Source organism: Zonotrichia leucophrys, chromosome 1A, assembly GCF_028769735.1.
Source record: "Zonotrichia leucophrys gambelii isolate GWCS_2022_RI chromosome 1A, RI_Zleu_2.0, whole genome shotgun sequence".
Classification (NCBI taxonomy): Eukaryota; Metazoa; Chordata; class Aves; order Passeriformes; family Passerellidae; genus Zonotrichia; species Zonotrichia leucophrys.
Genome location: NC_088170.1, coordinates 71875813 through 71899975, shown reverse-complemented (window position 1 = coordinate 71899975; position 24163 = coordinate 71875813). Strand labels below are relative to the sequence as shown.

Genomic DNA, 24163 nt, shown 5'->3' with positions numbered 1-24163 from the left:
AATCAGACAAATTATTTCTTATAGAATTGCTAATGTAACATATAATTGTGAATAAAATTATAAAAATTATTGTGAAATAGGAGAAATGACCATAAGTTACCACAAAAATTAATAATGATAAGTCATGTAAGTATATAAGTTATAAATGGCATGTTTGATAAATCAGATAAATGACTTCGTGTAGAACTGATAATATAAAATACAACGATTTTACATAATAATATGGCTGAATAATTCACAATTTAAATCAAATATTGAGAGTTCTACCCTCAAAAATCAGGAATTTCACACCAAGATTTTAAGTCCTGGGTGGCAGAGCTGATCCCAGCCTTTGGGATTCCTGAGTTGGAGATTTTATCTGACAAATTATTGTTTTGGATGCAATTTTTTGCCCTTTCCAGGTATAAAAAAGCAGGGAATGGACTTTGGGATTCTGCAGTGAAATCTCCACAATCCTGTCAGAGGAATCAGCCAAGAGAGGCTGAATAACTCAAATTTAAATCAAATACTGAGAGTTCTACCCTCAAAAAATCAGGAATTTCACACCAGGATTGTAACTCCTGGGTGGCAGAGCTGATCCCAGCCTTTGGGATTCCTGAGTTGGAGATTTTATCTGACAAATTATTGTTTTGGATGCAATTTTTTGCCCTTTCCTGGTATAAAAAAGCAGGGAATGGACTTTGGGATTCTGAGCAGGGCAGATCTGCAGTGAAATCTCCACAATCCTGTCAGAGGAATCAGCCAAGAGAGGCTGAATAATTCACAATTTAAATCAAATACTGAGAGTTCTACCCTCAAAAAATCAGGAATTTCACACCAGGATTGTAACTCCTGGGTGGCAGAGCTGATCCCAGCTTTTAGGATTCCTGAGCTTTCCTGAACTGGAGATTTTATCTGACAAATTATTGTTTTGGATGCAATTTTTTTGCCCTTCCCTGGTATAAAAAAGCAGGGAATGGACTTTGGGATTCTGCAGTGAAGTCTCCACAATCCTGTCAGAGGAATCGGCCAAGGGAGGCTGAATAACTCAAATTTAAATCAAATATTGAGAGTTCTACCCTCAAAAATCAGGAATTTCACACCAAGATTTTAACTCCTGGGTGATGTGGCAGAGCTGATCCCAGCTTTTGGAGGAGAAAAGATTTACTAAAAAGGGAAAAAGGGGAGGAGAAATTCTATAAAGAAATTCTAAAACTTGGGTGAGGGACACGGACTGAGGGCAGCGGTAACCATGGTAACAAACCGTCAGCAGGGCTGTGGCGGGAAAACTGGGGAGGACAGAACCATTTCACACACAATAGGGGGGGACAATACATAAATTGCGGGAATAACACAAGAAAATTAACAACACAAAACAACACAGAACCTGCAGCCAAGAGCCACCATTGCCTAATTAGCGGCGCTAATTAAGCCTCACCTTTAATTTTCTGTTTGTACTCCTCTGGTCGGTGGAGGTACATGGCTGCAGCGTCCCCATTGAGAGGATCGATGGGGTTGGGATAGGCCAGCAGCTGGGGCAGGAACGACTCGAAAATATTGGTGAGATCTGCAAGGGAAACACAGAAAATCAAAAATGGAAATAAAGGGAGGAAAATAAAAAATGGAAATAAAGGGAGGAAAATCATAAAAGAAAATAAAGGGCGAAAATCAAAAATGGAAATAAAGGTTGATGGAATCAAAACTGAAAATAAAGCTGATGCTTTAAACTCTGAGGGAAACGCTCTGGGAATGAGGGGAAATAAAGGGAGGAAAATCATAAAGGAAAATAAAGGGAGGAAAATAAAAAATGGAAATAAAGGGAGGAAAATCAAAAAGGAAAATAAAAGTTGATGGAATCAAAAAGGAAAATAAAGGGAGGTAAATCAAAAGTGAAAATAAAGGGAGGAATCAAAAATGGAAATAAAGGGAGGAAAATAAAAAATGGAAATAAAGGGAGGAAAACCAAAAATGGAAATAAAGGTTGATGGAATCAAAAATGAAAATAAAGGGAGGAAAATCAAAAATGAAAATAAAGGGAGGAAAATCAAAAATGGAAATAAAGGGAGGAAAATCATAAAGGAAAATAAAGGTTGATGGAATCAAAAAATGAAAATAAAGGGAGGAAAATCAAAAATGGAAATAAAGGGAGGAAAATCAAAAATGAAAATAAAGGGAGGAAAATAAAAAATGGAAATAAAGGGAGGAAAACCAAAAATGGAAATAAAGGGAGGAAAATAAAAAATAAAAATAAAGGTTGATGGAATCAAAAATGAAAAAAAGGGAGGAAAATCAAAAACTGGAAATAAAGGGAGGAAAATCAAAAATGAAAATAAAGGGAAGAAAATCAAAAAGGAAAATAAAGAGAGGAAAACAAAAAATGGAAATAAAGGTTGATGGAATCAAAAAATGAAAATAAAGGGAGGAAAATCAAAAAATGGAAATAAAGGGAGGAAAATCAAAAATGAAAATAAAGGGAGGAAAATCAAAAATGGAAATAAAGGGAGGAAAATAAAAAATGAAAATAAAGGTTGATGGAATCAAAAATGAAAATAAAATTGACCTGTGGTAAAAGTTTATCCCTAAAAAGCAGATTTATCCCCAAAAAGCAGATTTGAGCCCATGGAAACAACTCTCTGCAGCATCAGAGGCAACACCACCTCCTAACCTGCAAAAAATCTTATTTTTCTCAAGATCTTGGCTCAGGAAGGAGTTTCAAATTCAGGTTTTTTTTACTGAAATCAAAGGAAAAAAAAAAATCAAATCAAAAGGGAAAAAACCTCCAAATTTTTCCTTGGGAAAAATTTTTACTGAAATCAAAGGAAAAAAAAAATCTCCAAAAATGGCAGAAATCATCAGGAAAATCCCAACTCACCGTAGAGAGCTGTCCAGGTTTGATTGATTACATCTAGACAGACAGTTCCTGACCTGCAACACATGGAAAAAAATGGAATTAACGCTGCAAAAAACACTCTGGGAACTGAAAAATCTCCTCCCCAACCCTTCCCCAGGGGTTGGGATAAATCCTGATTTATTCTGATTTATTCCCATTTATGGCCTTTAACCACTTCCATCTTCCCAAGAGGAAATAAATGGAATTTTGCAGCCAGGGAAGCTGCACACAGCCAAGAAATGATGGGAAATATTTGGGATTTTGGAGGATTTTCTGTAAAGGTGAAGGAAGGATTTACTCACGCTTCGTCAATGTTGGGATGGAAGATTTTATTCATGAATCCTGCAAGGAGAAACAGAGGGAAATCAGCAAAAAAAAACCCACAAAAATTCATTTTTTTTATATGAGAAGTCTGGAATTTATGGAACAAGGACCCAAAGCCATCCCAGCCATAAATAATCTTTAAAATGGTTCTTTTAAATATTTTTCAATTTACACAAATTTTAGCTCAACATTTGATTTTTAAAATAAAATTTATACCTATTTTCTATATATTATATATATTTATATTTATATATAATATAAATATATTTTTCCCAAGAGATTTTCTATAAGCTTGTTATCACAACATTAATCTACAATTGTGAGCCAGAGAAGTAATAATTGAAATTTTCCATCAATACAGCAATTAATTATATATATAATATATAGAAAATATATATAATATATATATTTTTTTTCCCAAAATAAATTTTCTATAAGCTTGTTATCACAACATTAATCTACAATTATGAGCCAGAGAAGTAATAATTGAAATTTTCCATCAATACAGCAATTAATTTTATATATAATATATATTATATATATTATATATATTATATATATTATATATATTATATATATTATATATATTAATTATATATATTATATTTTTTCCCCAAAATAAATTTTCTATAAGCTTGTTATCACAACATTAATCTACAATTATGAGCCAGGGAGGTAATAATGGAAATTTTCCATCAATACAGCAATACAGGAAACTCTTTCCTCATTAATTACAATTATTTTCCAGAGCTCAGGCTGGGTTGGGAATGGGAGAATTCTCATTTCCATCATTCTCAGTCTCTAAAATCAGAGATTTCCATAGAAAATTTATCCCTATTATTTATAATTATTTTCCAGAGCACAGGAATTGGAGAATTCTCATTTCCATCACTCCCAGTGCTCCCAGTCTCCAAAAATCAGAGATTTCCACAAAAAACTTCTTCCTTATTAATTATAATTATTTTCTAGAGCTCAGGCAGGGTTAGGAATGGGAAAATTCTCATTTCCATCATTCCCAGTCTCTAAAATCAGAGAATTCCATATAAAATTTATGCCTATTAATTCTATTTTTTTTCCAGAGCTCAGGCTGTGTTAGGAATGGGATAATTTTAATTTCCATCATTCCCAGTCTCTAAAAATCAGAGATTTTCACAGGAAAATTCTTCCCTATTAAATAATTATATTTTCTTAGGGGGGAAAAATGGGGATTTTCTGCAAGAGCCTGAGGAGAAAAATGGGGTTTTTTGGGAAGAGGAAGACTTAGGAAATAAATGAGGTTTCAGCAAAATCTTGAGGAGGAAAAAGGGATTTTTCTATAAGAGGAAGATTTTGGGAAGGAAAAAAAGGAGTTTTACACCAAGAGGCATTTTTTTGGGGAAAAAAAAAAAAAAAGGGATTTTTCCAGCAAGAGGCAGTTTTTGGTAAGAAAAATATGAGGTTTCAGAAAGAACCTGAGGGAAAAAATAAGGGGTTTTCTGCAAGAGGAAGTTTTTTGGGAAGGAAAAAAGGATTTTCCAGCATGAAAAAGACTTTGGGAAGGAAAAAATGAGGTTCCCATTCCAGGAGGTTTAAGATCCCATTCCATGGGGTTTAAGATCCCATTCCATGATTCCATGGGGTCTAAGATCCCATTCCATGGTTCCATGCGGTTTAAAATCCCATTCCATTATTTTATGAGGTTTGAGATCCCATTCCATAATGTTTAAGACCTCATTCCATGAGGTTTAAGATCCCATTCCATGAGGTTTAAGATCCCATTTCCTGACTCCATGAGGTTTAAGACCCCATTCCAGTATTTTATGAGGTTTTAGATCCCATTCCATGGTTCAATAAGGTTTAAGATCCCATTCCCTCATTCCATAAGGCTTAAAATCCCATTCCATGATTCCATGAGGTTTAAGATCCCATCCCATTATTTTATGAAGCTTAAGATCCCATTCCATAATGTTTAAGACCTCATTCTCCCACTCCAAGAGGTTTAAGACCTCATTCCAGTATTTTATGAGATTTAAGATCCCATTCCCTGATTCCATAAGGCTTAAAATCCCATTTCCTGATTCCATGGGGTTTAAGATCCCATTCCATGATTCCATGAGGTTTAAGATCCCATTCCATGGGGTTTAAGATCCCATTCCATGATTCCATGGGGTTTAAGACCCCATTCCAGTATTTTATGAGGTTTAAGATACCATTCCCTGATTCCAGGAGGTTTAAAATCCCATTCCATGAGATTTAAGATCCCATTCCATGAGGTTTAAGATCCCATTCCATGAGGTTTAAGATCCCATTCCATTATTTTATGAGGTTTAAGATCCCATTCCCTGATTCCATAAGGCTTAAAATCCCATTCCATGAGGTTTAAGATCCCATTCTGTGATTCCATGACGTTTAAGATCCCATTCCATTATTTCATGAGATTTAAGATCCCATTCCATGAGGTTTAAGATCCCATTCCATGATTCCATGAGGTTTAAAATCCTATTCCATGAGGTTTAAGATCCCATTCCATTATTTCATGAGGTTTAAGATCCCATTCCATGAGGTTCAAGACCCCTTTCCCTGATTCCAGACTGGTTTGGGAAGGGGGAAGCACCAAGGACAGGCAGCAAACAGGAATTCCATGGGAATGTGCCTCTCCAGGAGGGAGCAAAGGAATCTCCTGATGGAATCTCCCGATGGAATCTCCCGATGGAATCTCCCATTGGAATCTCCCATTGGAATCTCCCGATGGAATCTCCCATTGGAATCTCCCACTGGAATCTCCCATTGGAATCTCCCGATGGAATCTCCCATTGGAATCTCCCGATGGAATCTCCCATTGGAATCTCCCGATGGAATCTCCCGTTGGAATCTCCCACTGGAATCTCCCATTGGAATCTCCCGATGGAATCTCCCAATGGAATCTCCCATTGGAATCTCCCACTGGAATCTCCCATTGGAATCTCCCGATAAATTCATTTATAAATTTATATAAATTTTAAATAAATTTAATAAATTTAATAAACTAAATTTAATACATTTTAAAATGTAAATAATAAATAATATATTATTTAAATTACATATAATTTATATATAATATATAAATATAATTTATAATATATAAATAATATATTATTTAAATAATATATTATTATTACATTTTAAAATGTAAATAATAAATAATATATTATTTAAATTATAAATAATTTATATATAATATATATAAATATAATTTATAATATATAAAAAATATATTATTTAAATAATATATTGTTATTTAAATTTAATAAATTTAAATTTAATTTTTTAAATTTAAAATTAAACCCTTTAATAATTAACTCCACAATAAGTGGAGTCAATTATTAAACTTTTAAATTTAGTAAAATTAAATTTAATAAATAAATTTATATAAATTTTGAATTAAAAAAATTAATAATTTTAAATTTAATGAAATTTTAAATGCAATAATTTAATAAATTTAAAATTTTAAAAATTGAAATGTAATAATTTAATAAATTTAAAATTTTAAAAATTGAAATGTAATAATTTAATAAATTTAAATTTAATAATTTTAAAATATAGTAATTTAATAAATTTAAGTTAAAATTTTTAAATTTAAATATAATTTTTTAATAATTAATGCCACAATAAGTGGAGTTAATCATTAAAAAAAACCCCACATGGAACAGAGATTGAATTGATGAACACACAAATATGCAGCCAAATCCCACTCCCAGCTCCTCCTCCTCCTTCCAAAGCCCCAAATTCCTCTTTCCTTGGGATCTGAAATCCCATAAAAATCCATGTATTCCACTGGTCCCACAGAGCTGAGGCCCAGATCCCAGATTTTGCTGCAATGAGTGTTTGTTACCTATAGACGGGGACTTGAAGGGGTATTTGTCAGGAAGGTCGACTCGAACTTTCCACACTCCACCTTCATAGGGTGCTGCAAGGCAGGAAAGCAGGAATTAGATATTGCACAGCAAAGAGAGCACAAAGAGAAGCAGAAAATTCAGGAAAATGATCTCTGGAATAACCCCCAGCTCACTGGGGGGAGATTTCAAAGCCTTTTCCCTCTCTGTCTCGCACATTTGAACAGATCCTGGGGTGTGGGATCTCAGCAGCTCAGCACTGAGGTGTCACCGAGAGCACCCTTGGGGGGCTCGGGAGTCCTGGAATGTTCCAGAAGTGTCTGGTGGCTGGACTTTGATCCTACACAGGAGACGACACCTGTATGAGGACAGGAGGGTTTCACCGGGGTGAATGGTGAAGGGATTGGTTAATTAGAGAGTGAAACACAGGGTTTAGGATTTCTGTACAGGGGGGTTTAGAGAAGTAAGATGGAGGAATTGGGGCGTGTCCTGTCCTTCTTCTTCTTCTTCTTCTCCTCCATCTTCTGTGGTGATGGTGGCACTTTGGGATTGGTCATTACTAAAAGTGCACTGGGCAATAAGGGTGAAAGGTATTGGGGAAAAATGATAAATATTGTACACGTAACTTTGGGTATAAAGATAGGTGACCGCCCGGAGGGCAGGAGTGTGCTCATGGCTGGCTGCTGAGCAGAGCTCTGTCGGGCCGAGAGAAAATCTTTTAGATAAACAATTAATAAACATAAAAACCGAAAGAAGAACTGAAGCCTCTTCTCGTCCTTTGATACGCGGGCTGTCCCAAGGCCACCCCGGGCCTTTCCAAACAGCCAAAAACCGGACACTGGGGAAGATCTCAGCACAAAGACACCTGATTAAAACTGAAGGATGATCCCCTTACCTTGGGAGATGGGGCTAAATTAGGGTGGAAAAGCCACTTGAATGACAAAATCCATGGACATTCCCAAGAGTGAGGCAGGTTTGGATGGTCCAGGAAAGCTCAGGGTGCTGGAGGAGCCTCCCAGAGCTCCCAGGGATTTCTCCATCCATGGCCACACTCCCACCCTCACAATGGGGATTTCTCTCCATCCCCCCCTCAGGTTTGCTCATCTGCAAATGGCATTTCCCCATTCCCCAAGCCAGCGATTGCATTCCCATGAACTTACTTCCTTGTGGTCCATAAAACTTCACAACAAATTCGTTGAGTCCTCCTAAGATTGTGACTTCGTGTTTGCTCTCGATCCTGGTGCAGCAAGTCAAGGAAAAACATCCAGGGCAGGAAACAAAACCCAAGGAATGCACTCAGAGCCCACTGACCCAAATATTCAAATTATCCCAAGCCCCACATGGAATCTGAGTGTCCTGACACATCTGAGTGACCACAGTGACGTTGGCAAAGCCAATTCCCCACCCTGCCCTGAGGAACCTTGGGGTGAATCCTCAGAGTTTCCCATTTCCCATCCCCTCCTGCACAGAGCGAGCTCAGATCTGGGGGAGCACTGGGACGTGTTTGAAATAAACCCACTGCTCCAATGAATTCCATTCTTCCCTCGCACAGCTCCCATGGAAATCCTGGCAATCCCAGGTTAATCTGACCAAAAAACTGCTGAGTCTGGGGAGAAATGGGGGGAAAAGAACAACAGGGAGAATCAAAGGGTTTGGGGAGAAGGGAACACAACGGGAAAGAAAGGAATAGAAAAGGGAAAGGAAAATGGGGAAGAAGAGAATAGAAAGGGAAAGGAAAGTGGGAAAGAAGGGAAAGACAAGTGGGAAAAAGGGGAATACAAAGGGAAGGGCAAGTGGGAAAGAAGGGAAGACAAAAAGAAAGACAAGTGGGAAAGATGGGAACAGAAAAGGGAAAGGAAAATGGGAAAGAAGGGAATAGAAAAGGAAAGGTAAGTGGGAAAGAGGAAAATACAAAGGGAAAGGAAAATGGGAAAGAAGGGAATAGAAAGGCAAAAGCAAGTGGGAAAGAAAGGAATACAAAAAGACAAACAAGTGGGAAAGACAAGTGGGAAAGAGGAAAATACAAAGGGAAAGACAAGTGGGAAAGAAAGGAATAGAAAGGGAAAGGCAAGTGGGAAAGAAAGGAATACAAAAAGACAAACAAGTGGGAAAGAAGGGAACAGAAAAGGGAAAGACAAGTGGGAAAGAGGAAAATACAAAGGGAAAGGCAAGTGGGAAAGATGGGAATACAAAGGGAAAGGCAAGTGGGAAAGAAGGGAATACAAAAAGACAGACAAGTGGGAAAGAGGGGAATACAAAAAGAAAAACAAGTAGGAATGAAGGGAATAGAAGGGGAAAGGCAAGTGGGAAAGAAGGGAACAGAAAAGGGAAAGGAAAATGGGAAAGAAGGGAATAGAAAGGGAAAGGAAAATGGGAAAGAAGGGAATAGAAAGGGAAAGGTAAGTGGGAAAGAAGGGAATAGAAAGGGAAAGACAAGTGGGAAAGAGGAAAATACAAAGGGAAAGGCAAGTGGGAAAGAGGAAAATACAAAGGGAAAGGCAAGTGGGAAAGAAGGGAACAGAAAAGGGAAAGGAAAATGGGAAAGAAGGGAATAGAAAGGGAAAGGCAAGTGGGAAAGAAAGGAATACAAAAAGACAAACAAGTGGGAAAGAAGGGAATACAAAAAGAAAAACAAGTAGGAATGAAGGGAATAGAAGGGGAAAGGCAAGTGGGAAAGAAGGGAACAGAAAAGGGAAAGGAAAATGGGGAAGAAGGGAATAGAAAGGGAAAGACAAGTGGGAAAGAAAGGAATAGAAAGGGAAAGGAAAATGGGGAAGAAGGGAATAGAAAGGGAAAAGCAGGAAAGCTTCATTCCAAGCCAGGCTCAGTTCAGACAATCACTGGAGCTGTTTCAGCACTGAAGCCTGATAAGGAATTTGCTGTAAATCAGGGTTAATGGATTGGGAATAACATCCTACAGGAACTCCCTTTCATCAGTGCTGTGGGTAGGAATTCCAAGGCAAGCAGGAGAAAAGCAAAGGTTTGTTCCCAGCTGAACCCTGGCTCTGCAGCACTGAGGCTGCTCCCATTTGATATTTCACATAAATATGAATGGGAATATTTCATATAAAGATCCTTCAATCACAGCAGGAATGTTCCAGCTGCAGGGAACTGCAATTCCCCTTTTTCCCCTTTGGATGGAGAAGCTTTCCTGCTTTCACTTCACCAAGATTGCCCAGGACTGCAGGAATTCCACAGACCTGGGCACACACTGAGATGTTCCTAACCCACCAGGAATTCCCAAAAACCACCAGGAACAAACAATTCCCACCTCAGAGCCCTGATTTTAAGTGACAATCCATGAAATCTGCTGGGTGAGGCCTCTGCATCCCAAAGTTCCAAACTCCACTCTGGCAGTTTTTGTGAGGAGATCCCAGTCTGGGATCCCTCAGGATTTACTGCAATTCCTCAGGAACAACAACTCCCAAACTGGACAGACTTTTCCCACAGAGTCAGCCCCAAAAGGGTTTGCACACAAGAACCTCCTTCCCCTCCTTCTCACAGGGAGAGGGAAAAGTTTAATCCGTTTGTTTTGGCTCTGGAATTTTCTGGGTTCAGCAGGAGCTGCTCTGCCCTAAAACTCCACAGCAAGGAATTTCCCACCCAGAGGGCAGCTGGGAACAGAAATGCCCTCAGAGCAGTGATTTTCCTGCTGAAACCCAATGGAATCTCTGGAAAAGCAGCAGGTCTGTGGGGAGGAACCTCCCAAGGAAGGGTTGTGCCTGAGGGACATTTGCCACCAAATCTTTTCATGGCACTCAAACTGTAAATCTTCCTGCTGTGGTACTCATTCCTTAGGAAATGTACCCCTGGATGACTGCTCCAGGTTCCCCAAGTCCTGCACAGCCCCAGTGTGGGCAGTGATGGCCCAGAAAATGTTTAATTGTCTGCATTTTCACACTCACAGAAGCTTCATGGATCACATTAAGCACAAATGGTTTTACTTTGGACTAAATCGAGTCCTGCTTAATAAAAACCAGCTCTCCCAGGCTGGTTTTTATTAAGCAGGACTTGATTTAATCCTAAATAAACCAAGGATTAAATCAAGTGGATGCTCCTCAGCTCCCTGAGTCAATGCCAGCTGTAAATTAAAGCTGAGTTTCCCACACTCAGACTCAATCCTGGTGTTGCCAAACTCAAAAAATATTCACGAGCCACACAGGGCCATATCTGAATATTGTCCTTGTTGTGGCAAAGATTTAAAATTCCTATTAAAAAAAAAAAAAAATCAGTGAGTGAATTAGTTCGTGAAAGGGAGAAACATTGGGATGAAAGGTTTGGGAACAACCACGTTGTTTATCAACACAACAGCAGAAATTCCTCCCTGTGAGGGCAGTGAGAGCCTGGCACAAATCCCAGGGCAGCCCCTGCATCCCTGCAATGCCCAAGGCCAGGCTGGGCACTGGAAGTGTCCCTGCCATGGTTTGGGTTGGAATCTTTAAGGTCCCTTCCCACCCAAACCATTCCCTGAGTGCATAACTGAGGACAAAGTGAAAATAAAGTGGATTTCAGCAACATCAGCACAGGGGAAAGCTCTGGAAACAGCAGAAATGAAGCTGGGAAAGGCCTCCTTCCTTGAAATGAGGTGAGTTCCTGTTACAGCCCTCACTCTCTCAGCAAGGAAAAGATGCCCAGCAAAGTGAAATCCTGGAATGCCACCAACACAGGAGCTGAGAGCACTCCTGGGAGAGCTGCATGGAGCTGCTGCAGAGAACATTCCAGCCCAAAGCTTCTCCCATCTCCAGAAAGCCCTCAGGAAAGGGGGCAGGCACTGCAGGAGCTGGGAAATGCAGGAATCTGAGGAAATGCAGCAATCTGAGGAAACGCAGGAATCTGAGGAAATGCAGCAATCTGAGGAAATGCAGCAATCTGAGGAAATGCAGGAATCTGAGGAAATGCAGGAATCTGAGGAAACGCAGCAATCTTGGAAACACAGCAATCTGAGGAAACGCAGGAATGTGAGGAAATGCTGGAATCTGAGGAAACGCAGGAATCTGAGGAAATGCAGGAATCTGAGGAAACGCAGCAATCTGAGGAAATGCAGCAATCTGAGGAAATGCAGCAATCTGAGGAAATGCAGGAATGTGAGGAAATGCAGGAATGTGAGGAAATGCAGCAATCTGAGGAAATGCAGGAATCTGAGGAAATGCAGGAATCTGAGGAAATGCAGGAATCTGAGGAAATGCAGGAATCTGAGGAAATGCAGCAATCTGAGGAAATGCAGCAATCTGAGGAAATGCAGGAATCTGAGGAAATGCAGGAATCTGAGGAAACGCAGCAATCTGAGGAAATGCAGCAATCTGAGGAAATGCAGGAATCTGAGGAAATGCAGCAATCTGAGGAAATGCAGGAATCTGAGGAAACGCAGGAATCTGAGGAAATGCAGCAATCTTGGAAATGCAGCAATCTGAGGAAACGCAGGAATGTGAGGAAATGCAGCAATCTGAGGAAATGCAGCAATCTGAGGAAATGCAGGAATCTGAGGAAACGCAGCAATCTGAGGAAATGCAGCAATCTGAGGAAATGCAGCAATGTGAGGAAACGCAGGAATCTGAGGAAACACAGCAATGTGAGGAAATGCAGGAATGTGAGGAAATGCAGGAATGTGAGGAAATGCAGGAATCTGAGGAAACGCAGCAATCTGAGGAAATGCAGCAATCTGAGGAAACGCAGCAATGTGAGGAAACGCAGGAATCTGAGGAAATGCAGGAATCTGAGGAAATGCAGGAATGTGAGGAAATGCAGCAATCTGAGGAAATGCAGCAATCTGAGGAAATGCAGGAATGTGAGGAAACGCAGCAATGTGAGGAAACGCAGGAATGTGAGGAAATGCTGGAATCTGAGGAAATGCAGCAATCTGAGGAAACACAGGAATCTGAGGAAATGCAGCAATCTGAGGAAATGCAGCAATCTGAGGAAACGCAGCAATCTGAGGAAATGCAGGAATCTGAGGAAATGCAGGAATCTGAGGAAATGCAGGAATCTGAGGAAACGCAGCAATCTGAGGCAGAGCAGCCCACAGACTGTCCCAGCAGCGCTGTGTCCACACCACACTCCCACAGAAAGCTCCTCCATCCCTCCTGCTGACGGGTCTGGCAGTCAATCCAGGCTCTGCTCTCTCAGCTCACGCTCAATCTTGTCCGTAAAGCGAAAATCTCACAGCCCAATCCCAGTGAATTCTGTCCCAAACACGGCAGGAATTCATCAGCAGGCTCACACCCAGCCATGTCTGGAACTCACAATCCTGAAGGAACCCAGCTGTGCTGGTGGGATGTCCTCTCCTGCACCCAGGTTCTGCTGGTGGATCCTGCAGGGATCCCAAGGAACTCCAGGAATGAGAAACGCTCCAGCAAACACCAGGAAAGGAGCAGCAGGAACTCGGAGAAAGATTCCCACACAATCAAGGTGATCTCCAGAGGTTTCTGCTGGGATTTGTGTCCAGAATTGCCAGCCACCACTTTCAGGGGATTTCTATGCCTGCAGAAAGCCCCCAGGAATTCAATTCAACCACACATCCAGCACTTTTTGGCAAGACCATTTTGAAAGGACATTTTTTTAGTCCACCCTGTCCAGGCCAATCTCTCTGCACCCCCATTCTCTCCCAGCACAATTTTCATCAGTTAAATCTACAAAAACCCCAAGCAATTAATGGAGAAAGGCTTGAAACATTGCTGATTCCAGGGGTTCACCTGGAAGGAGCCCCTGTTCCCACAGCAGGACACAGAGCCAAGCTCACAGCTACAAACCCAGCCTGCAACACATCCCACGCCCCGAAATGTTCAAAAACCATCACCCCAATCCCTCCCAAGGCTTTTGGCTTTGCTGCTTTTATCTCCTCACCACCTCAGGATGCCAACTGGAGCTGGTGCCAAAAAAAACCCAGTGGAAAAGTCAAGGGAAAAGAGAAAAATCTGGACACGAGTCAGATCTCAGAGTTCAAAAGCCACAGGGATGAGAAGTGAGCCTGAGGAGATGAAGATAAATTATCTCAGTCCCAGGGTGATGAGGAGAATTTGAACACCAGCAAACATTGGGATATTGAGGTGATGCTATGGAAGCTTGTTTCAGATAGAGGATGGAACTGGAGCATTCCTGGTGGAACTGAGGATGGAACTGGAGCAGTTCTGGTGGAACTGAAAGTGGAACTGGAGCAGTTCTGGTGGAACCGGAACAGTTTGGGTGGAACTGAGGAAGGAACTGGAACCATTTTGGTGGAACTGAAGATGGAACTGGAGCAGTTCTGGTGGAACTGAGGGTGGAACCAGAGCAGTTCTGGTGGAACTGAGGATGGAACTGGAATCGTTTTGGTGGAACTGAGGATGGAACTGGAGCAGTTCTGGTGGAACTGAAAGTGGAACTGGAGCAGTTCTGGTGGAACCGGAACAGTTTGGGTGGAACTGAGGAAGGAACTGGAGTAACTTTCGTGGAACTGAGGATGGAACTGGAGCAGTTCTGGTGGAACTGGAGCAGTTCTGGCGGAACTGAAGATGGAACCGGAGCAGTTCTGGTGGAACTGGAGCAGTTCTGGTGGAACTGAGGGTGGAACTGGAGCAGTTCTGGTGGAACTGGAGCAGTTCTGGTGGAACTGAGGATGGAACCGGAGCAGCTCTGGTGGAACCGGAGCAGTTCTGGTGGAACTGAGGATGGAACCGGAGCAGTTCTGGTGGAACTGGAGCAGTTCTGGTGGAACTGAGGATGGAACCGGAGCAGTTCTGGTGGAACTGAGGATGGAACTGGAGCAGTTCTGGTGGAACTGAAGATGGAACTGGAGCAGTTCTGGTGGAACTGAGGATGGAACTGGAGCAGTTCTGGTGGAACTGAGGATGGAACTGGAGCAGTTCTGGTGGAACTGAGGAAGGAACCGGAGCAGTTCTGGTGGAACTGGAGCAGTTCTGGTGGAACTGGAGCAGTTCTGGTGGAACTGGAGCAGTTCTGGTGGAACTGAGGGTGGAACCGGAGCAGTTCTGGTGGAACTGGAGCAGTTTGGGTGGAACTGGAGCATTCCTGGTGGAACTGAGGGTGGAACTGGAGCAGTTCTGGTGGAACTGAGGATGGAACTGGAGCAGTTCTGGTGGAACTGAGGAAGGAACCGGAGCAGTTCTGGTGGAACCGGAGCAGTTCTGGTGGAACTGAGGAAGGAACCGGAGCAGTTCTGGTGGAACTGAGCATGGAACCGGAGCAGTTCTGGTGGAACTGGAGCAGTTCTGGTGGAACCGGAGCAGTTCTGGTGGAACTGAGGATGGAACCGGAGCAGTTCTGGTGGAACTGGAGCAGTTCTGGTGGAACTGAGGATGGAACCGGAGCAGTTCTGGTGGCCACACGCGCGTCCCTGAGCTGAAGCTCCAGATCTGATGTTTGCATCACTCCAGGCTCCCACCCAGAGGAGCAGGTTTCCATGGAGACGGGACACACTGGTGGAACCGAGTGGTTTGTGTACAAATCATCAACTTCTCCAACAGACAGAAATTTCAAGGGTGTTTTCAGGGAAACATCACAAGGAGAAAACACAACCTTTGCTCTTCTCCAGGTGTGCTGGCAGGGGTTCATCTCCTCTTTGGGAGGACTCAGGAAGCTCTTGTGAAAGAGAAACCCTGGCTGTGAAACCACAGCACTGAGCACGACCCCAAACCTGAGCTAGACCTGACACCAAGCCCAAAATCTGAGTTTATTTTGGGGCTGGGCCTCATCATGTGATTTACAAGAATGCAGCAGATTGCTTTGACATATTCCAATATTTCTCCAATTTAGTCTTCACAGGAAAAAAAAAAGAATTATTTTAAGATGAGGCCTTTTCCCTCCAGGGGAGTTTGGGTTAGGTTTTTGTAGATTTTAGTGAAATGTTTTTTCTCTTGCAGAAACCTCCCCAGTCATTGAGAAAGTGCCTCAAACACCTCAGGAACAGTGAGATGAAGCCCCAAGGGACAAACCTGCTGGAGAACCCTTGGGAGGAGATGTTTGCACTCACAGCAGATGCACAGGAGGCCAAGAGCTGAGCTTTGGCAAGGGGAAAAAAAAAATAATCTAGAATGATGCCAAGGTCTTGATTTTAAACAAGATAAAAGAGTTTCGTGGCAGGAAGGAGAAAGTGTCAAAGGGAATATTTTAAGCTGAAAATAAATGAAGGTTAAATTTAGCTTTGGCATGGAGCAGGTCCAGTTCTGGAGGCAGATCCCACATCCTCTCTGCCAGGACCTTCCCCTGCCTGCCAAGGTGCTGAATGGAGCACAGGGAGTGAGGAAGAGGAGGCTGATCCTCAGCTCCAGCTCCAGCCCAACGCTGCCTTAGGGAAGGGTGAAACACAACTGGTTGAACAAACACTCCACGCTGGGATGCTCCAGGAAAAACCAAAAACCAGGCTTGGGAGAGGCTTCCCAACACAAAGTGAGCCCTGAGCTCTGCAACATCACAAGGGGAGCAAAGCCCTCAAAATCCTGCTCAGGATCCCAGCAGGGCCTGCCTGGAGCAGAATCCAGGGGGTTTTGCTGTCCCAAGCCTGCCCAGGAGAACAGAGCTCTCTCCATGTTCTGCACAGATCCTCCCAACCCCACCAGAAACACTCAGGGATGCATTTCTGATCCTCAGGGATGCATTTCTGATCCCACTCACACCAGGTTTTTAACCCTGATTGGTTAAAAATTGGTTAAAAACTCTGGTGGTTTCCAGAGCTGCTGGAATTGCAGCCTGGCCAAGCTGGGTGTGCACTCCAAACCAGGCTGAGAGCCCACAGAAATGGGCAGTGCCCCTGGAAATGGGGCAGCTCTGTGCTCACAAAGCTGCTTCAGCCTTAATTCCTCAATAATTGGCTTTTGTGCCTCAAATCCAAACTCCCAGCAGGAACTGCCTCCCCCCAGGTGTTTCCTGCTCCAACCTCAACAGCAATAAAGTCTCCCAAAGATATTTAGGGGTGATTTGTCCCCTGCTGTCTCATAGAACCATAAAATTTGGGTGGGAAGGGATCTCAAACCCATCCAGGGCCATGGCAGGGACACCTCCCACTGCCCCAGGCTGCTCCAGCCCCAGTGCCCAACCTGCTCTTAAATAATTCCAGGGGCAGCCCCAGCATCCTCACAGGGAAGAATTTCTTCCTAAGATTCAATCTCAACTTCTCCTCTCCAGTTTTAGGCCGTTCTCCAGTTGTTTGTTCCAGAATTTTTGCTGCTTCAGCCAGAAGCTCCAGCAGTTCTGAGCCTTCCTGGTTCTTATCTGCCAATCCTCAAAGAAAAGAGCTTTAAAACAAAATCTCCAAACCCACTGGGATTTCTCCAGCACAGGTGAAGGAAATAAAAGCCAACTGAATGTGGAAATGAAGTTTGAGATTAGAGCAATTCCTCTGACCTAAAACAACACAGAGGGAAATCTTGCTTTGCCTTCAGCGCAGATTTCCCAACCTGAAGGAATCCACCAGGTGGATTTTTCTGGGGGATCATTCCTGAGGCACCTGGGGGCTTTTGCTCCTTTCAAAACACCATTAAAAATACAGTTTTTTTCAAGAACAAATGAAATTCTGCTCTTCTGATTCCCAGGTGCAGCAGAGGGAAATCAGGATGAACATCAAGCTGTGCAAGGGGCTTGCACCCCAAATTCTCCCTTAAGAAGCAGCCACACCTTGGAAAGGCTCATTTGGAGCCCTGGTGAGGATCCTTTGGTCGGGGCAATGTTTATAAAAGCTCTCCCTGCCCTGCCAGGAAATCCTGGGGGATTTTTCCTTTCCTGCTCCCCAAGCACCTCCAAACTCCATTTTCCTTGGTGCATCTCCACACTGGGGTTGTTTTGCAGAGCTCCTGCCGGTCCCACGTGGAATTATTCTGGAGCTGGGGGCCTGGGGGTGCTGTGCCTTCCACAGACCCCTCCCAAGCCCCACAGGATGGGATTTGCTCCCTTCTCTCCCTGCCACAACCTCCACAGGGATCAGATTTGCTTCCCCCTCCTTGGCTTTGCTCAAAGTGTTTCAGAGGAGCAGCTCAGGCAGGATTTACACACAACTTCCTTGGGTTTCAGCACCAATTCCAAACCTGAATCACAGACCTGCTCAAGTCACAACAACCACAATTTCCCTTTTTTTTTTTTTTTTCTCTCACACCAAAGCAGAAAAAGCCCGAGTGATTCAGGAGCAAGCAGCCTGGTTACACACAGCTGAAGTTCACAAAGTTTCCCTTCTTTCCAGGTCAGCTGGCACATCAAAGCACCCCAAAGCCACCCAGCAGGAAAGGGCAGCCCAGTGGTGGCACAGGAAAAGGGGCAGGAGCTTCCTGCACGCCAGGGTTTGCACAGAAATGCCTGCAGCAACCCAAGGTGCCTCTGTCACAGCCATTGACCCAATTACCCTCCTCATCCTCGCGGTGGAATGAGGGCAATGGGGCACTGAGGCTGCCCCACAACCACATCCAGCACCCCAGGGCTGCCTGGGCACAGCCAGGCTGCACCAGTGGCCCTCATTTCTGCCCACTTGTGTTTAAAGAGCTCCTGAATGAATGAGAGTTCATCACTCAGAGCTCTCTGCCAAGTCAGGTGGGATTCCAGGGCTGGATCACTCCTGAGAAAACACAAATACACCATTTGGGATTCCAGGGCTGGATCAGCCCTGAGAAAACACAAATACACAGTTTGGGATTCCAGGGCTGGATGAGAAAACACAAATACACAGTTTGGGATTCCAGGGCTGGATCACTCCTGAGAAAACACAAATACACCATTTGGGATTCCAGGGCTGGATCAGCCCTGAGAAAACACAAATACACAATTTGGGATTCCAGGGCTGGATCAGCCCTGAGAAAACACAAATACACAATTTGGGATTCCAGGGCTGGATCAGCCCTGAGAAAACACAAATACACCATTTGGGATTCCAGGGCTGGATCAGCCCTGAGAAAACACAAATACACCATTTGGGATTCCAGGGCTGGATCACTCCTGAGAAAACACAAATACACCATTTGGGATTCCAGGGCTGGATCACTCCCAAGAAAACACAAATACACAATTTGGGATTCCAGGGCTGGATCAGCCTGAGAAAACACAAATACACAATTTGGGATTCCAGGGCTGGATCAGCCCTGAGAAAACACAAATACACATTTGGGATTCCAGGGCTGGATCAGCCCTGAGAAAACACAAATACACCATTTGGGATTCCAGGGCTGGATCACTCCTGAGAAAACACAAATACACAATCTGGGATTCCAGGGCTGGATCACTCCTGAGAAAACACAAATACACCATTTGGGATTCCAGGGCTGGATGAGAAAACACAAATACACCATTTGGGATTCCAGGGTTGGATCACTCCTGAGAAAACACAAATACACCATGAGAAAACACAAATACACCATTTGGGATTCCAGGGCTGGATCACTCCTGAGAAAACACAAATACACCATTTGGGATTCCAGGGCTGGATCACTCCTGAGAAAACACAAATACACCATTTGGGATTCCAGGGCTGGATCACTCCTGAGAAAACTGAGAAAACACAAATACACAATTTGGGATTCCAGGGCTGGATCACTCCTGAGAAAACACAAATACACAATTTGGGATTCCAGGGCTGGATCACTCCCAAGAAAACACAAATACACAATTTGGGATTCCAGGGCTGGATCAGCCCTGAGAAAACACAAATACACCATTTGGGATTCCAGGGCTGGATCAGCCCTGAGAAAACAGAAATACACAATTTGGGATTCCAGGGCTGGATCAGCCTGAGAAAACACAAATACAGAATTGGGATTGCAGGGCTGGATCACCCTGAGAAAACACAAATACACCATTGGATTCCAGGCTGGATCTCTCTGAGAAAACACAAATACACCATGAGAAAACACAAATACACCATTTGGGATTCCAGGGCTGGATCAGCCTGAGAAAACACAAATACACAATCTGGATTCCAGGGCTGATCAGCCTGAGAAAACCACAAATACACCATTGGATTCCAGGCTGGATCACTCCTGAGAAAACACAATTACACCATTTGGGATTCCAGGCTGACATCTGAGAAAACACAAATACACCATTGGGATTCTATTGCTGGATCAGCCCTGAGAAAACACAAATACACCATTTGGGATTCCAGGGCTGGATCAGCCCTGAGAAAACACAAATACACCATTTCCAAGGCTGGGTCAGTACAAGGAGCTCCCATCAAGCCATTCACTCTGGAAAAGGGCAGTCACAGGCTGGGGTGGCTTGGAATGGACCTTCAAAGCCACCAAAGTGTCCCCACCTGCAGGGACACTTCCACTGCTCCAGGCTCAACCCAGCCTGGCCAGCTCTGCTCAGAATCTAAATTAAAGACGGACACTGGGGCAGGAAATCACCAAACCACCTGCAAAAGCTCAGTTCATCACCAAACCACCTGCAAAAAGTTCATCACCAAACCACCTGCAAAAAGTTCACTTCATCACCAAACCACCTGCAAAAAGCTCAGTTCATCACCAAACCACCTGCAAACATTTCACTGAATCACCAAACTACCTGCAAAAAGTTCATCACCAAACCACCTGCAAACAGTTCACTGAATCACCAAACCACCTGCAAAAAGCTCATTTCATCACCAAACCACCCTCAAAAAGTTCATTTCATCACCAAACCACCTGCAAAAAGTTCATCACCAAACCACCTGCAAAAAGTTCATCACCAAACCACCTGCAAAAAGTTCATTTCATCACCAAACCACCTGCAAAAAGTTCATCACCAAACCACCTGCAAAAAGTTCATTTCCTCACCAAACCACCTGCAAAAAATTCATTTCATCACCAAACCACCTGCGAAAAATTCATCACCAAACCACCTGCAAAAAGTTCATTTACACCAACCACCTGCAAACAGTTCATCACCAAACCCTGCAAAAAGTTCATTTATCACCAAACCACCTACAAAAAGTTATTTCATCACCAAACCACCTGCAAAAAATTCATTTCATCACCAAACCACCCTCAAAAAGCTCATTTCATCACCAAACCACCTGCAAAAAGTTCATTTCATCACCAAACCACCTGCAAAAAATTCATCACCAAACCACCTGCAAACAGTTCATTTCATCACCAAACCACCTGCAAAAAGTTCATTTCTGGGCCCAGGAAGTTGGGAAAATCAGGCTGGTGCTTCCTCTAATCCCAGCAATTCCTCCTGATCCAGCTCCCACCATCTCTGCTCACAAAAAGCCATTTTCAGGCTGCAGCTTTGAGGGGGTTTTGGCCTTTCCCAAGGGATTCCTTGCACAGGATTTTCCTGCAAGCTGAAGGTCCAAAGATAAATTGTGTTCCAGAGGAGAGAGCCAGGCTGGGGTGAAGGATGATCCCCAAGGAGGGAACTGAACAAACCTGGGAGCTCTGTGTGCACCTGGGAATGCTGAACTGAACAAACCTGGAGCTCTGTGTGCACCTGGGAATGCTGAACTGAACAAACCTGGGAGCTCTGTGTGCACCTGGCAATGCTGGCACCACCAAACCCAGGGCCAGCCAGGCCTGGAGGGTGCCCAGACCCAGGACAGCTGCCATGGGAAACATGTATTTCTAATTTTTTAATTATTTTAATGCTGTGCAGGCTTTGGAGATGTTCAGCAGAGGGAGAAGGAAGAGGTCCAGGCTGTGTTCAAGCACTGGGGATTTTCCTGACTTTGGGAAGCCTCTGGTGACAGGGATTAAAATCATGGAATGCTTTGGGTGGGAAGGGATTTTAAAGATCATCCACCTTCCAGCACCCCAGGCTGCTCCAAACCCATCCAGCCTGGCCTGGGACACTGCAGGGATGCAGCTGCTCTGGGAATTCCATCCCCACCTGCCCAGCCAGGAATTCCCTCTCAGTTCCTGCCCATTCCAAACCCCTCTCCCTCCTTTTCCAACCCCCTTAAAGCACTGGGAGGGTTCATCAGAGCCACTTGGGCACAGTGACACCAGCACCACCCAATGAAAGCAAAAAGGGAATTTTTTTGCTGCAGCAGCAGCAGCAGAGGGTGTTGGTGGAACACAGAACACAAAGTCCTGGTCACAGTGGCCAAGATTCCTCCAAAACAACCTCCAAGATGGGAGTGGGAGGGCTGAGGAAGACTGGGATGTTTCCCTGGGGGAGTCTGGAAGGTGCTGCCACTGCTGGAAGCTCTGGGAAGAAAATTCCCCACCCCAAAGCACCAAAGATCAGGAGAGGGAGATCCTGGTGGGATCCTCACCCTGATCCAGACCCTGCTCTGGCACAGCTCAATTATCCCAGAGCCCAGGAGGGTCACACATCAGCCATCCCTACATTTATATCCTCCTATTTTTCATGACAAAAACTCACCTGGAGCTTTCCCCCACAGCAACAACCACACCTGGGGTTTGCTGTGGGCATCAAAAAGAAAAAATACCAGCAGTCAATTGAAAATGGGAGCTGAGCTTTGGGGTCAGGCCTGGAACAAACCCCACTCTGGCAGGACACTGCAATTCCCAGCTTTCAGGCTGTGCTTGGAGTGAGGGCAGAGCTTTCTCATAATTAGTTAAATTCAGCTGAAACAGAAGATTCCTTGATATCCTCCCTTAGAATCACCATTACAGCAGAGACAAAGGAACACCGCTGCAACTGCACTAGAAACTAATTAACAGCTCAGTCGTTAGCAGGTGCAGCTGCCTGGAAAGTGGGATTTTGTCACCGAGTCTGAAGTGTCTCCTCCTTCAGAGAGGAGCTGATAAAAACCCAGCCCAGCACAAAAAGCCTGGGGCCGACCTCTGCCAGTGTGGGATCTCAGGATCTGAGTCCTGAGGTGCGGAGCCACCGAGAGCACCCTTGGGGGGCTCGGGAGTCCTGGAATGTTCCAGAAGTGTCTGGTGGCTGCACTTTGATCCTACACAGGAGACGACACCTGTATGAGGACAGGAGGGTTTCACCGGGGTGAATGGTGAAGGGATTGGTTAATTAGAGGGTGAGACACAGGGTTTAGGATTTCTGTACAGGGGGGTTTAGAGAAGTAAGATGGAGGAATTGGGGTGTGTCCTGTCCTTCTTCTTCTTCTTCTTCTTCTCCTCCATCTTCTGTGGTGATGGTGGCACTTTTGGATTGGTCATTACTAAAAGTGCACCGGGCAATAAGAATAAATGGTATTGGGGAAAAATGATAAATATTGTACATGTAACTTTGGGTATAAAGATAGGTGACCGCCCGGAGGGCAGGGAGTGTGCTCATGGCTGGCTGCTGAGCAGAGCTCTGTCGGGCCCAGAGAAAATCTTTTAGATAAACAATTAATAAACATAAAAACCGAAAGAAGAACTGAAGCCTCTTCTCGTCCTTTGATACGCGGCTGCCCCAAGGCCACCCCGGGCCTTTCCAGGCCCTTCAAACAGCCGCAAACCCGACATGCCAGATGCTCAGAAGTGCAGGTGACCTTTCAAAGGCACCATTTACCACAGAAATCAGAATGGAGCAGCCTTGACACACTTGAAGCCATTCGGAGGACAATATTACTAATCCACAAATAAAAAAAAAAATCCCAATTAAGCAGAGAACCAGGATGCTGCAACAATCAGGGAAGTTCAAATAAAGACAGCTTGGAATTCCTGAAGCAGCACACACAGCTCCCACAGTTTTCCCTTTGCTGCCACAGTGACTTATTTTCCTCCCTTTTACTCATCTCTGCCATGTGACAATTTTAGCAGAGATATGTGGGGCTTGGAGAAGAGAAAAATAAAAAAATGTGGGAACATTCCTGCCTCGAGATAAATGTACAGGGTAATGAGAGAAGTGGTTTTCTCCCTTTCCCACCCTAAACCTACACAATCTCCAGCAGCAAGCAGAGCTCAGCACACCACAATTTTTGGGATATGGAGCTGCTCCATGCACAGGAATGGGCCAGGATTCTCCTCTTGGCCACCCTGGATGGGACTGAACCCTGATCCACACAGAATTTCCATGTCCTGTTACCTTTCCCTGCAATTCCTCCTCCAGGAGCTTCCCAAGCCAAGCTCAGCCTTGTCCATGCCCATGGGATTAAAACCTCAGGGATCTCAGCCCAGAAGCAGGGATGGGGCAGGAATTGGGATCCAAACCTCCCTCCTGGGGCTCACAGGCTGAATTCAGCCCAGCCTGGTAATGACCTAAACCTACACAATCTCCAGCAGCAAGCAGAGCTCAGCACATCACAATTTTTGGG

The 24163-nt window shown here is 43.9% G+C and overlaps 2 protein-coding genes across 2 annotated transcripts in view; one reads left to right on the top strand and one right to left on the bottom strand.

Moving 5' to 3' along the window:
* Window positions 1-24163, bottom strand: part of UBE2H (ubiquitin conjugating enzyme E2 H) — a 45926-nt gene that overhangs the window by 1596 nt on the left and 20167 nt on the right. Inside the window, exons 2-6 of the mRNA XM_064703112.1 lie at window positions 8205-8281; window positions 7044-7118; window positions 3172-3211; window positions 2852-2904; window positions 1418-1546 (exon numbers count right to left, since the gene is read on the bottom strand). Coding sequence (XP_064559182.1) covers window positions 1418-1546; window positions 2852-2904; window positions 3172-3211; window positions 7044-7118; window positions 8205-8281 — 374 coding nt within the window. The remainder of the gene's footprint in view (window positions 1-1417; window positions 1547-2851; window positions 2905-3171; window positions 3212-7043; window positions 7119-8204; window positions 8282-24163) is intronic.
* LOC135456143 (uncharacterized protein DDB_G0290301-like) lies at window positions 12011-13131 on the top strand. Its single transcript, XM_064729841.1, has 2 exons — window positions 12011-12613; window positions 12646-13131. Exons 1-2 carry the CDS (start codon window positions 12011-12013, stop codon window positions 13129-13131), a joined length of 1089 nt encoding a protein of 362 aa, XP_064585911.1.